This window comes from Aspergillus pseudoviridinutans, assembly GCF_018340605.1.
Source record: "Aspergillus pseudoviridinutans IFM 55266 DNA, scaffold_5, whole genome shotgun sequence".
NCBI classification, from domain to species: Eukaryota; Fungi; Ascomycota; class Eurotiomycetes; order Eurotiales; family Aspergillaceae; genus Aspergillus; species Aspergillus pseudoviridinutans.
The window spans coordinates 3242700-3255036 of record NW_025091285.1 but is presented as its reverse complement, the minus strand read 5'-3'; the positions used below and the strand labels follow the sequence as shown (position 1 = coordinate 3255036).

The window sequence follows — 12337 nt, the reverse complement described above, 5'->3', positions numbered from 1 at the left end:
AACGGTCTCAATCAGCTGAAGGAACCAGCGAACTGAGCCCATAGCATTGGATCAGAAGAATTTTGGATTTTGAGTCTGGAGTATTGCAGGATTTCTCATGCGCAACGACCAGTCACTGGCGTCCTGGCAAGTTTCATTTCACGTGCGACCAGTCTGACAAGCAAAGACGTTAGCTATCAAAATTCTTGACAAGGGTATGAAAGTATCTAAGGAAAAAAGCTTTTTGACTCTGTTCCTCCTGTCCTTCTGGTTCCCGATACCCCTTGTCAGTTTGTTCACTCGGCTTAACATCGTACCTCAAGCCATTATCGACAATTCGCTGAGAGCCAAGTGTTATATGTAATCTAGGTGTTCGTGACGACGGCATGATTAGGTTGAGATAATTTGATCAAACTTCGAGATGTGAAACACCGATGGTGGATAGCCCAAATCTTGATGCTGTCTGAGCTTCGAAGGTTGAACAAAAGGAAAGCCTCGATTGGGAAAAGTCCGCGGAGAGCCACGAGCCCGTTCTGGTTGGTATTATTCGATTTATCGACCATCTCTGCGATTACGGGACAGTGGGACCATGAGATGCACTCGAAGTATCCTAACAAAAGTCCATACCTTCCCCTGAGTTCCCAGTACGTTCAGCCGAGAGACGCAGCGGGAAACACGCACACATTTAGAGCCATGGTGGAGCCGACAGGATCATGATTCTATTTTCTTTTCCATTATATTGTCTCTGACGCCAGCGATCATCGATATGTCACGAATTGAGTTGAAAGCCAAAAAGAATCTCGCCGTGTTTTTCGACTGGACTAGAACTCTCTGGTTGTCAGGTTGACATAGTTCTATTTGCGAACTACACCAACTCAGGAGCTAGCAATATCGGGAATCTGGGCCAACGATCCTAATCTTAGGGAAATTAGTCTTCAAGCCCATAACCAGTACGAAGTACCAGCTAAACCTTGTCCGTGTGTTTCTATATCTGGCAGTGCTTTGTGATTACAGTACAATCCTCCCTGGCAGATGCGCCATCACAGGTGTAGACTATCTACAGAGTAATTACTTCGTGTGTTTGTGATAAAGCGAAACACCGCCATATGTTAATGCTGATATTGCGGACAAAGAAGTGTATAGAGAGACGGCAGGAGTCTTTTATACTCTGAAGTTCTGTATTAGTGTATTGTGGAAGGGAGCAAGGAGTCTGGGTACGAAGGTACCTATTGGATAAGGCCTCTGCACTGAATACAGATAATATGCCTCGGCATTCAGGCACACAAATAGGTCCATACCGCCTACATTCTGCAATCATGCAGCCTCACGTGCCTCATGAAACCCTTAAGAGCAGCTATCTACTATCCTCCAGGTTCAACAAACTTCTTCCTGTGTTCGTGTAACTGCCAGTAACAGATACAAATCCAACCAACCAGGCTATGCGCCAAAAGATGTTCATGCTGTTGAATCAAACTAACTCCCTTTCATCACTACCGCAAAGAAAGATGCTCATCCCAAAGGTGCCATGGCCACAAGAGCTCGCGGAGAAAGAATGATTGTCCAACGATGGAACCCAGCTACTTCTCGGCATTCGCCTCGGAAGCACCCTTGTTGGCGTCTTCGTGATCGGTCTGATCGTCTCTCTTGCGCTTAGTGGTGCGTCTCTTCTTAACAGGGGGAGCGATCTCAGATTCGGCGGTGTTGACGTTCTTGGAACGACGGGGCTTGAAAACCCCCATCTTGGGCATAGACTTGCCAGTCGCTTTTTCGGCTTCAGCGTTGGCTTCGGCGTTGCCGTTGCCAGACTTCGCGGTGATGTCGTCAGCGCTTTCAGTCTCGTTTTCCTTCAGAGCGTCCTCGATCTTTCCCTTGAGACGAACCCATCTCATGCTAGCGGCCTTCTTGTTCAGATTGGTGGCCTTGCACACGGGATCCCAATTGATCTATGCGAAGCGAGTATGGTAAGCTATGTCCTGGTCGTTTTGAGGAAAGCATCATGAACAATCAAGCGATTGACATAAGCTGTTCCTCTTTTGCTACTCGTCTATGCTCGTTTCATTATTCTCAAGAGAACTTACGGTCTTGTCGTTCACTCCGTTAAGGAGGTGATACATGAAGATGTGTTGCTCGTCAACGGTTGACTTGGGCATCGCGACGTTTTGAGTCGGACGCGATGGGAGGGGAAGATGAAACGAGGATGCTTGATCAATTTGGAGGTCAAAGTGAGGATGATTGAAAGTTGGTGAGGGACAGAGTGGTCTGACGAGAGGTTGGTGTTTATTTCGAAATGAGTCGCGCTCACCTCACAGGCAGGCAGAACGTCTGCTCTAGTGGTCTGGTCCTAAACCGCCTTACGCGGTGTTTGATTCACTGGTAGTATACACAGTGAGAGCCCACTCAATCTATGATTCCACTGAATTTTGAGGATACTACCGAGGGAGCAATGGCTGATGCTCTATCACATCTAATCGTAATGTGACAATTGAAAAGGATCCTAGAAGACTTTGGTATTATTTCTTCGTTCATTACACGAGACCTCAGACTGTAGCAAGGCCGGCAAAACGTTCAGCAGATTCTCTCACTGCCTCTGCCAAAACCGTATGCGCTCCCCGAGCAGCGTCCACCGCCCCGTCTATTAAAGCGTCATGCCCCGAGCGCTTGTCATCGGGCCCTAATAGCACCTTCGAACTATCCCCCTTGAGCCATATTTCTGTAATCTCGTCCCGAGAAGGCATATATGCGACGACACATGCTGACAGGATAGACCGATGTTCAGCAGGGTCTGTATCCAGCATCAGCTTCGGCGTTGACTTTTCTCCCTCCGCTGACTCGTCGGAAACAAGAGCAGCTACACCGCCAGCCACGAGATCCAAACAGTCTATCCGCGCATCCGCAATAGCCGCAGAGGCAGCCGTGATGCATCCAGCCAGAACATTCATCATCCCCCAGGGAGCATCATGAGAGTCTGGAGCGTCCCCCCACCACCGATCATCTTCTGCCTCTAAGATCGTAATCGTGATATCCAATCCACTCTTCGGCCACCGTTCAGCAACAATAACACCCCGCAGCGCGGTCTCTAAATGCACGCCCAGGTCCCGTTCGCTAGTGTCTCGGATGTGCCCTTTCCTCCTGCGGGCAGCGAACGGCGCATATTTGACATGAGTGGTGAGAACAAGGTTAGGCGAGAATGTAGCAGAGCGGGGAAGCGGTTTCGGTCCGTGAACAGTGCATGCAAGCTTCAGAGCTGAGGAAGGAGGGATGAGAGATTGAGGAGAAGAGCGTGCAGCGGCGAGAGAGGCTGAGGGTTCGAATTCGAGGTATGAGGAGCCAGATGCGGAAGGGATCAAGCCAGTCTTGAGGACTAATACACAGACACGTTAGCTCTTGCGCGGGCGATGTCTGGACCTGGTATCTCACAGATTTTGCGCAGTTCATTTGGCTGCCTTTGCCGTTGTGGCCTGCCAGATGCAGTATCAGTCGTAGATTTGAGCGACGAGGCAAAGACCGCAGGCCTTGTGCCACTGGGCGGCCCATTGATTCTTCGTCGGTCAGTCATAGCAGGTCTATTGGGAACGAGAAGAAGCTTCGAATCGAGGAAAGATAAAAGGCAATAACGTTTGAATAAAACAAGGAATTGCCAATGCTCCTTTAACAGAAATCCTGCCAAGCAGCCTTCCAGCGACTTTCCCAGTCCAGAAACGGAAATCTGCGATTTCAGAAGATGTTTGCACTGTTTGTCTTCGTCCGCTGGTGGATCACACTTTTTCCCACTCGACTATTTCTTCTCTGTTTTTTCTCCTCTTCCTCTCCTTCATCTCTTCTATGCTTGAATGCCAACCAACTAGACTTCTGATGATGAGGCCTGAGTTGTTGGTAAAAGTGCATCAGCTTCTAAACCGCCATCTGCTCGCAAACATTCTGGTACTTACTTACTCACTGTAAGTCTGTCTTCCCATTCTGACTATCCATTCCACACCCTTCATGACGAAATTGATTTCCAAAAATCTTAAGTTCCGGCGACAAATAAATGGGCTTGAACAAACATGCATCACCATCTGATCAAAATCCTAATCCACAATTGCTGTCAGCTCGTTTTGCTCCATGCAGTCTTACTGACCAATTCATCAGACAGGAAGATCTCACCTTTTTTCCCCCTGGGAAATCTCGCACATTTTGTAGGCTCTGTTGGGTATGTTATTGCTCGCTTCCTCAATTGTCACACTTCCCGTATGCTTTTCGTGATGAGAGACATTTTTTTCAGTTCTGCTTCTGCAAAAACCTTGAAGAAAACCAAATACCTTACCAAAAACTCCTGATATTTTTTTTGGAATATTTTACTTATCTTTCAATCCACTGAGGTGCTTGATCATTCGGATTGCTGACAATCTCGAAGAATAGAAATTGTACAACCGCTTAACCCAAACACAACTTTGCTGGCATTTACTAGTAATAGGTACAGTTACTTCTTCCCAATCTTATATCACTCCCAAACACAATCCTTTATGATGACAACAAGTCAATCCATTCAATGATCTCCCTTGGAGAACCGCCCCTCGAGCCCGCAGCTGCCGGCAAAACAGCACACTTGGAACACTGCGATCCGCCTGTCCAACTCCCTTATACCGGACTTTCTTTTCGCTGTATTTCTTCTGAAATCCGCTGGATTGAAGGGATGATTGGTTGTGGAGCACTGGACAGCGGGCTCAATCGTTATGCTCCGCGCTGAGACCTGCCGGTGTGCTTGCTACGCTTGACTTGTGCCAACGCCTTCCACCCGACTCATCGTTCGTTTTGGATGATCTGTCGGGGGGAAGAACTTGGCAGGGGATGGGATGAATTTACCGGCTTGGCTGATCAACACCTTACTGCGAACTCTTTATGAGTTTGCCTTTACTTGAGGTGTTCCGTCGTGCTGTTGTGCAGTCGAACTCCATGTCAGCGATTAAGATGCCTGCTGACCACTCTGAAGTTGTAGGCTTTTCGTCAAATCATACTCGGTAGTTAGAATAGAGATACCTATTAGATCGAAACATCCAATACAGGGAAAATTCATCCATCAACCGTTAAGCACGAATTCTTCATTGTCTATGGTATCTATAAATAAAGCCACTGAATATGTACCATGAAACTATAAACCCCTTAAGCTTCTGCTGTTTCAACCACTCGAAGTAATGCATGCTTTGCATAGTCAACGTACTCCGGTCATCGCGGCCTTTACAATCCTTTCCCTTGTCTATCTTCTTCAGGGTTCGTCTTTGGCGTGCATGATGAGACAGAATACCAGCACGATGAAGTATCTCAGCAGAAGCAAAAGGAGTGACATGGCAATACAGCCTGTCTATTGGAGTTTCCATCGCTCAGCCAAATATAAGCTGCTAAGGCGAACAGGAATGGTTTGCGTATTGTCAAGCTGGGAGACATGCCATGTCTCCACTTTTCCTTTTTTTTGGAGTTTTCTCTAGGTTCCACAATAGGTTCTCATTTTCAGGTTACTCTTTCCCTTCAGTTGGTGTTGCTGCACCATTCTTGGTTAGACTATAGGGAGCCTATAAGTTGTGATATTCAAAGTCAGCTTCAGCGGCTGGAAAAAGAGGTGATGAGGTAATGGAGGCAGATGACTACATACCAGGACCCTTTTTGCATTGCATATCCTCCGGGCGAGGTTGTGGACACTGCCGTCGGCTTTGACAACCTCGGGAGCGAATTCGATACCAAACCTTCGCGAAAGCATTAGTACGACCTCCTCCAAAAACCCCGCAGGAAATCAACTCACATTTGATGAACCGCGAACACGACTCTCTTAGCATACTTCCCATCACGCTCGACGAGACTGCCAAAAGGCTCATCCACGGTCTCCGGTGCGATCTCGGGATCTCGATCAAAGCAGTTACGCACAACGGGAAACAAGCTCATCTCGACTGATGTAGGGTCCATCAGCGGAATCTCATCCTCATCAAACCGGCTGATACGAATCTCAAATGGTCTTGAAATAGCCATAACGTTGTGTTTGCCATTGTGATGGTACCGGAACTCGAAGACACCCTGAGTCCAGAACAATTTATCACCCGAGAAGATGACTTCACCGGAAGCAAGATCGCGGTTTTCGTTATCCTTGCGTTGTGAGGCGGATATGACAATATCGCTGCTCACAATTCCCTTCTCACAAGTCAAATTGTCATATGAGCCCTCGTTGACCGCAATCCATCTCCCTTGAGATGAGACGCGCGTGACTTCCCGAGAAGTGTTGTCGGTGACTCGATATAGGCCAATCCAATCTTTCTTGCTGTGATTGAGCGGAGCAGTCCACTTAACCTTGATGGGTGAACCATACTCGAAGACCAAGTTCTTCAGGTCGCCGCGTCTGTCAAGGGGCATACGAGCATTGGCACCCTCCCTACCGCTTTGATCGTTGTCATTGGGAGACAATGAATCAGTGCCTTCGACCTCCAAGGAGTAGTCACGTAAGTCATAGCCAGCCAGGTCTTCATCAATGCGAGAGATAGTCACACGAGCGGGATACTTTTGGAACAGAGCTGATGTGTCCTTGACAAACGTGTTGACACCCGCAGCGAGCTTCGGACGAGCAGTGTCAATAAGTTCTTCGATGAATTCGAAAGACTCATCGAACATTTTGTCAACACTCCCATGGAGCTGCTGTAGAGATGGAGGCAAGGATCGCTTCAAACTCTTTGTCAGACCAGCATCCCGTCGCAGGCTTCGACCATAAAGCTTCTGCATGTGAGGACGCTCGACAAATTGGATGAACCCTAGGCTCAAAATATGGCTCATCAGGGCAAGGAAAGTGACAGCTCCACTGCTCGTGATAAGGACAGCACCCCAAACCCCTGCCAAACCCAGAACCCGCTCAGGGTTGTTCAGAAAACGGTAAATGCCGTCATACGTCAACTTGGGCGACTCATCGAAGAAGAAATCTCCGTAAAACCAACCAAACTCTCCAAGAGATTCGTAGATGCTGACCGATGTCCAGATTTGCAAGGCAATGAGCCCTGCACCCAAGACGTGTCTGAGCAAGACGAGGCCATAGCCCCAATCCGCTGGAAAACTGTACATTTTCCAGACGGCGGCAATGAAGCTCGCGTAGCACATGACCATGCTGATATGATAAGTCCCTTTCCACTGATTCCAGGCTTCCTGAGGACTTTCGCCATATTTTACAAAGTGTCGAGTCCAGGCCTTACAGTTCGACTGACGGTTGAGCACCAAGCCGATACCAACAGAATACCAGATTCTCCAGACTGCGGCGTTGGCCACAAAAAGGAACTGGTACCACGGAGTTGAAGGCGTCAAGGCCGTGAGGGCGAATACGAGAATTTGAATCAGTATGGAAGAAGTATCTATCGTCCGATACAAATCCAGGTTCCGAAAGCCCAAGAGGTTGTGAACCGATGGAGGCGGACCGCTTGAATAACTTGGCGCATGGGGCACTTGTTCATCAACATAAGCAGGCGCGCTGGGCGAATCCGATCGCTCAGGGGTCATAGATACATTTTCCTGATCGATAGGTCGCTTTCGGGGTGGTGGCGGGTTATATGTTTTCTCGATGTGCGGATTCTCGACGAAGACCAGGAAAGCGAATTGTGCTGCATGGGCGAGAATAGAGATGAACAGGACCTTGTAGCTCGCCGCCATTAGCGAGATACCGTAGTATCCAGCATAACCGACCGAGTACATCGGATGAGGCGCCATTTCGAAGACACCGTCAAAGGTCAACTCCTGGTCGATGAGAAAGAAAAAGTCTCCCCAGTACCAGGCGTAGTCTTTTACCACTCGATGCGCGTCTAATTTTACCCACAGGTTGAAGAGCACTAAGACGATGCCTGCGGACCACCGCAAGACAGTCATCAGAGTACCCTCATCAAGAGGGCGTTGGCTACAGGCTATCGCAAAGAGGCAATATGAGGTGAAGTCGCACATCAAGATCAGATCGACAAGTCGTCTGAAGACAAGCCAGGTGTTGTACTCAATTGGAGCATCTTCGAACGAATAGTCAGCTGGGATCTTGGTCTCCAATTCACGTTTAATCAACTTGTATAAGTTAGCATGAGGATTTTGGCCAGTGGCCGGATTCACGAAGATCTTGGTCTTCTCCGCCCAACGGACAAGAGTCCTGTGGTTCGACTGGTTATGAAGCAGCCATCCGATCCCAGCATTGTAGGCGCCGCGCCAAAAGAGGTAGATGAAGGCAAAAACGGGCACTTTGGCACCCGCGGGAAGTCGCCATAAGAGAAAAATATGAGCAGCAAGAATGGCTAGAACGATGACGTCTGATAGGTTCTTTGGTTCCGAGGGTGATAATAGTTGAGAGACCATGTCGTGCGTTTGAGGCACCGTGAACACTATTGAATAGGTCAGTTAGCGGACACCAACCCGTATCACCCCAAGGGTCTTTTGAGAGCCGAAAAGACGTGTCATCTATTCTTATTTCCGGGAGAGACTATCTCACGTACCTCTACCATCAGGAGTCCGGCCGTATGTCTTCTTTTCTTTACCGGCTTTGTCCTTGACTTCACCTTCACCCGTGGCTGTTAAAGCCTCGAGACCCGGGGGAGAGCTAGACTGAGAGGCCACAGTCCTCTCGCGAAGTCCACCATCTGCCTGATGAGTGCCTGTTGAAAGGCCACGATCCATAGTTGTGTGTAGCTCTCTGATTCCTGCGTGGGAAGCGGGAGCGGAAAATTGTTATAGGGGACAGATGGATTGGAAAGTCACAGGTGCAGAAGCATGTGACAGGAAAGCAAGGGTGGGTAGTTTAGGTCGGCCACAGCCCATGTGACGTCTTCGTTAGTGTCTCCAAATTGTACAAGATTTCGCACCTCAACAACAATGCTCAATGGATCATTGAACAGAAGGAGGAAAGAGAGAATATGCAAAATATACAAGAAAAGAGATAGAAAATGATTGTGTTAGTGGCAGACTGGCGGAGCTACCCTGCTATTTATCGTTACCCTTACGGGGTATAGCGGGGAGAGAGAGTAACCTCATACGTCTAAGGACGAGACTAAGTAGAGCTGTCGTTGGGGAAAAGGGCTTCTTAGCGACCCAGACCCGCACCAATCACAAGCGGTTGGTACAATCTTTTAAGGAAATGAAGAATGGAGCAGAAAGAGAACGAAGGTCAACGCTCTTAAGGAATTCGAACAATTTATTTCGTAATAATAGTACATCCTAGTAGCCTTGGTGTTGACGACGGCAAGTCATGCGACTGATATCAGATGCCACATACAGAGTATACGGTTCAAGGTATTCAAAAAATAATCTTCAGGCTCGTGGGTTATTCCTTGGATACCGATACGTCTGAGCGACGACAATCTCCTTACCTTACTACTCATACTCCGACGACTATTCGCTTGCTCTGCTCATTGAATGCATATTGCTCTTGATGGAAAAGCCATCACAATCGAGCGCTAACGGCGGGTGCATCAAATTCTACATTTCACTGGACGATACTTCCCTTGTCAATCCTGAAAAATCAGGAATAGAAGCAGGTGGTCTAGATTACCACCAATCAGTAACCCCAACGTTTCTTCGACGTTAGAAGGGAAGCTTATGCAGTGCATAGATATGCATGCCATTGAGGGGACGTGATTGGCATTATGCCTCATGCAACACACAGACACGGCCTGCAGAAAGAAGAGAATAGTCGCTGTTATGTTGGTAGTCGTAGGTTTCGTAAGAGAACCGGGTCCTGTAGAGATCTCCAATGTCTCTAGTCAATAATGACGACCTTCGGATATTTGCGGAGGATGTCTCTTGCAAATCGCGCCTCTAACCAAAATGGATCAGTTTTCTGGCAGTCCAGTTGGTGGATAATGACATAGTACCTAGGCTCACTTGACAGTAGTACAGCCAGGGAGGCATGCTAAGGTTCTGACAAGCCCCTGCATTACCGATATCTACTCTCCTTGTTAAAAAGAGGATCGTTACAAGTCATACCCCGCTTCCGAAAAGACGGAAAGATCGAACTTGCAAACATCCTGCTGCACTCTCCGTAGACACGAACAAATCGACTTTATGAAATGTACATTTTATGAAAGTTACATTGATAGTACGACCCCCACTACGAAATTCGACCATACATTGGAGAATGTATATCTGTTTCTCTCTGGCTCTAGTCCATCAAGGGAGACTCAATTGACTATCGCGAGACATACACATAGATCCTGATCCTCKTGTTTGGAGTTATAGTATAAGCCACTCGCTGCTCATCAGCATAGTAATACTAATAATAATCACCATGATAGTCCATCCAGATACCCAACATTGTGCAGGATCTACGTTATGATTAATCAATCTTATCGCGGAGCGCTCCGACACCGCAGCGGCTGGTTCCTGAGAAACCCACCCCGCGCCAATCGCCACCAAGAGTTTGTCATCCGATAATGGATTATCAAGCAGCGATCCGCCACTTTTTCGTCAAAGAAAGCGTCCTTTTGTCCAAACCAATTCGACACACCTACCGGCCTTGAGGATCTAAGAGAATATATTGCCATATCTATTACGAGGAGCCGGTCTTCGCATAATAATGGCGCCGTCCGTGATGGAGCCAGTGGCAGCGTTCGATGTGCCATCCAAGGTGGCACCGAACCTCGTTGCTCCAGAACCAGGTATGTCTTTCTAACCGGCAAAAAGTCATATTTCCTTTACCTTTGAAGATCGCTAAGTTTTGCAGAGCATTGCCCTGGACCCGAGTCAGAGCAAGCAGGTAAAGGCGACGCCTGCGCTGGCTGTCCCAACCAAGCCATTTGTGCCTCTGCCCCCAAGGGACCCGATCCCGACATCCCCATCATCACCGAACGTCTCTCTCACATCCGACACAAGATCCTTGTACTATCCGGCAAAGGCGGTGTCGGCAAATCCACATTCTCCTCACTCCTTGCGCATGCATTTGCATCAAACCCTGAATCCACCGTCGGCCTCTGTGATACAGATATTTGCGGACCCTCGATCCCGAAGATGATGGGCGTTGAGTCGGAGACGATCCACGTCAGCAACGCAGGCTGGAGTCCGGTGTGGGTGACCGATAATCTAAGTGCAATGAGTATCCAGTTCATGCTGCCGAACCGAGACGACGCGATCATCTGGAGGGGCCCAAAGAAGAATGGAATGATTAAACAGTTTCTGAAGGACGTCGACTGGGGCGAGTTGGACTACCTGATTGTCGATACACCACCTGGAACTTCGGACGAGCACTTATCAGTGAACTCACTTCTGAAAGAGTCTGGAGTGGACGGAGCGGTGGTTGTCACGACCCCTCAAGAAGTATCGCTTCTCGACGTCAGGAAGGAGATTGATTTTTGCCGCAAGGCTGGCATTCGTATCCTGGGTCTAGTCGAGAACATGCGGGGGTTCGTCTGCCCAGGATGCTCCAATACATCGGAAATCTTCCGTGCTACGACAGGAGGTGGCAAACGACTAGCGAAGAAGATGGGCATTCGATTCCTGGGGTCAGTTCCTCTTGACCCCAGAGTTGGAATGGCTTGCGACTACGGCGAAAGTTTCGTGGACAACTTCCCGGACAGCCCAGCGTCAAAGGCMATCAAGGAGGTTGTACGGTCGGTTAGCGAAATGCTTGGCGAGGATCCAAACAAAGTGCTCCCACCTGACGATATGATGGAGTGATTCATATTTCCGTCTTCCTATTTTGCTTCTACTGTGCGGTGCATTTGAGCTGGGATAGCGTGCATTATGAGTTCCTTTACTACGGCGTTTTTGAGAAGCATGATTTGATACCACCATTTCAATATGAGGCATTCGCATGAGCAGGACGCTTTTACTCTTACCAATCGAGAAAGTACCGGACATCAGCATCGATGTAAAATGTGTAGTGTATATTTATTTCGTTCTACACCTGCTATCGAGGATCCACGCCATGTATACCTGACAAGCGGCACTTTCGATTGTAGGCACTCACTATGCAGATGTATGGCCAGTTGGACTCGACTTATGACGGGAGTATGGGATCTCTGCAATCTGCGTTTTCATGAATGATGCCATGTGATTGGAAACTGACCAAGGGACAGCGCCTAACTACGTAACACCTTCCCAGCCAATTGCGCTTGACAGTCGACAGTCCCGCAAATGGATGAATGTAACCCAGATCTGTCTAATGATGATCCGTCAACCTTCAATTCTTCGCAGCCCCCTACAAGGAAGAAACTACCAGTACATGCGTATTTTGACCGCCTACTTCAACTCAGTCTACCGTTTCACCATCTCTTGGCGATGGTGGGGTGACTGGTTTGACTGGTCAGCACAACCTGCGACTGCCCAGCGTCTGGGCGTTTCACCTTCAGGGGAAGACTGTTTCGGCAACGCTGAATGGCTGATTTGCGCCAGC

General features: G+C 48.4%; 4 protein-coding genes across 4 annotated transcripts; 1 reads left to right on the top strand and 3 right to left on the bottom strand.

The window, feature by feature from the left end:
- Positions 1 to 1556: 1556 nt before the first annotated feature.
- On the bottom strand, positions 1557 to 2129 carry Asppvi_008193 (uncharacterized protein; the record flags this gene model as incomplete). Its single annotated transcript, XM_043304073.1, has 2 exons — positions 1557 to 1922; positions 2058 to 2129. The coding sequence occupies 2 exons, from the start codon at positions 2127 to 2129 to the stop codon at positions 1557 to 1559; spliced, it is 438 nt and encodes a 145-aa protein (XP_043160008.1).
- A 387-nt stretch (positions 2130 to 2516) lies between these two features.
- On the bottom strand, positions 2517 to 3535 carry Asppvi_008192 (3' exoribonuclease family protein; the record flags this gene model as incomplete). The annotated part of the gene is made up of 2 exons (XM_043304072.1): positions 2517 to 3340; positions 3397 to 3535. 2 exons carry the CDS (start codon positions 3533 to 3535, stop codon positions 2517 to 2519), a joined length of 963 nt encoding a protein of 320 aa, XP_043160007.1.
- Positions 3536 to 5468: 1933 nt separating this feature from the next.
- On the bottom strand, positions 5469 to 8628 carry Asppvi_008191 (phosphatidylethanolamine N-methyltransferase; the record flags this gene model as incomplete). The annotated part of the gene is made up of 4 exons (XM_043304071.1): positions 5469 to 5525; positions 5606 to 5696; positions 5753 to 8336; positions 8448 to 8628. The coding sequence occupies 4 exons, from the start codon at positions 8626 to 8628 to the stop codon at positions 5469 to 5471; spliced, it is 2913 nt and encodes a 970-aa protein (XP_043160006.1).
- A 1894-nt stretch (positions 8629 to 10522) lies between these two features.
- Positions 10523 to 11619, top strand: nbp35 (Fe-S cluster-binding ATPase; the record flags this gene model as incomplete). The annotated part of the gene is made up of 2 exons (XM_043304070.1): positions 10523 to 10604; positions 10670 to 11619. The coding sequence occupies 2 exons, from the start codon at positions 10523 to 10525 to the stop codon at positions 11617 to 11619; spliced, it is 1032 nt and encodes a 343-aa protein (XP_043160005.1).
- Between the last annotated feature and the right edge of the window lie 718 nt (positions 11620 to 12337).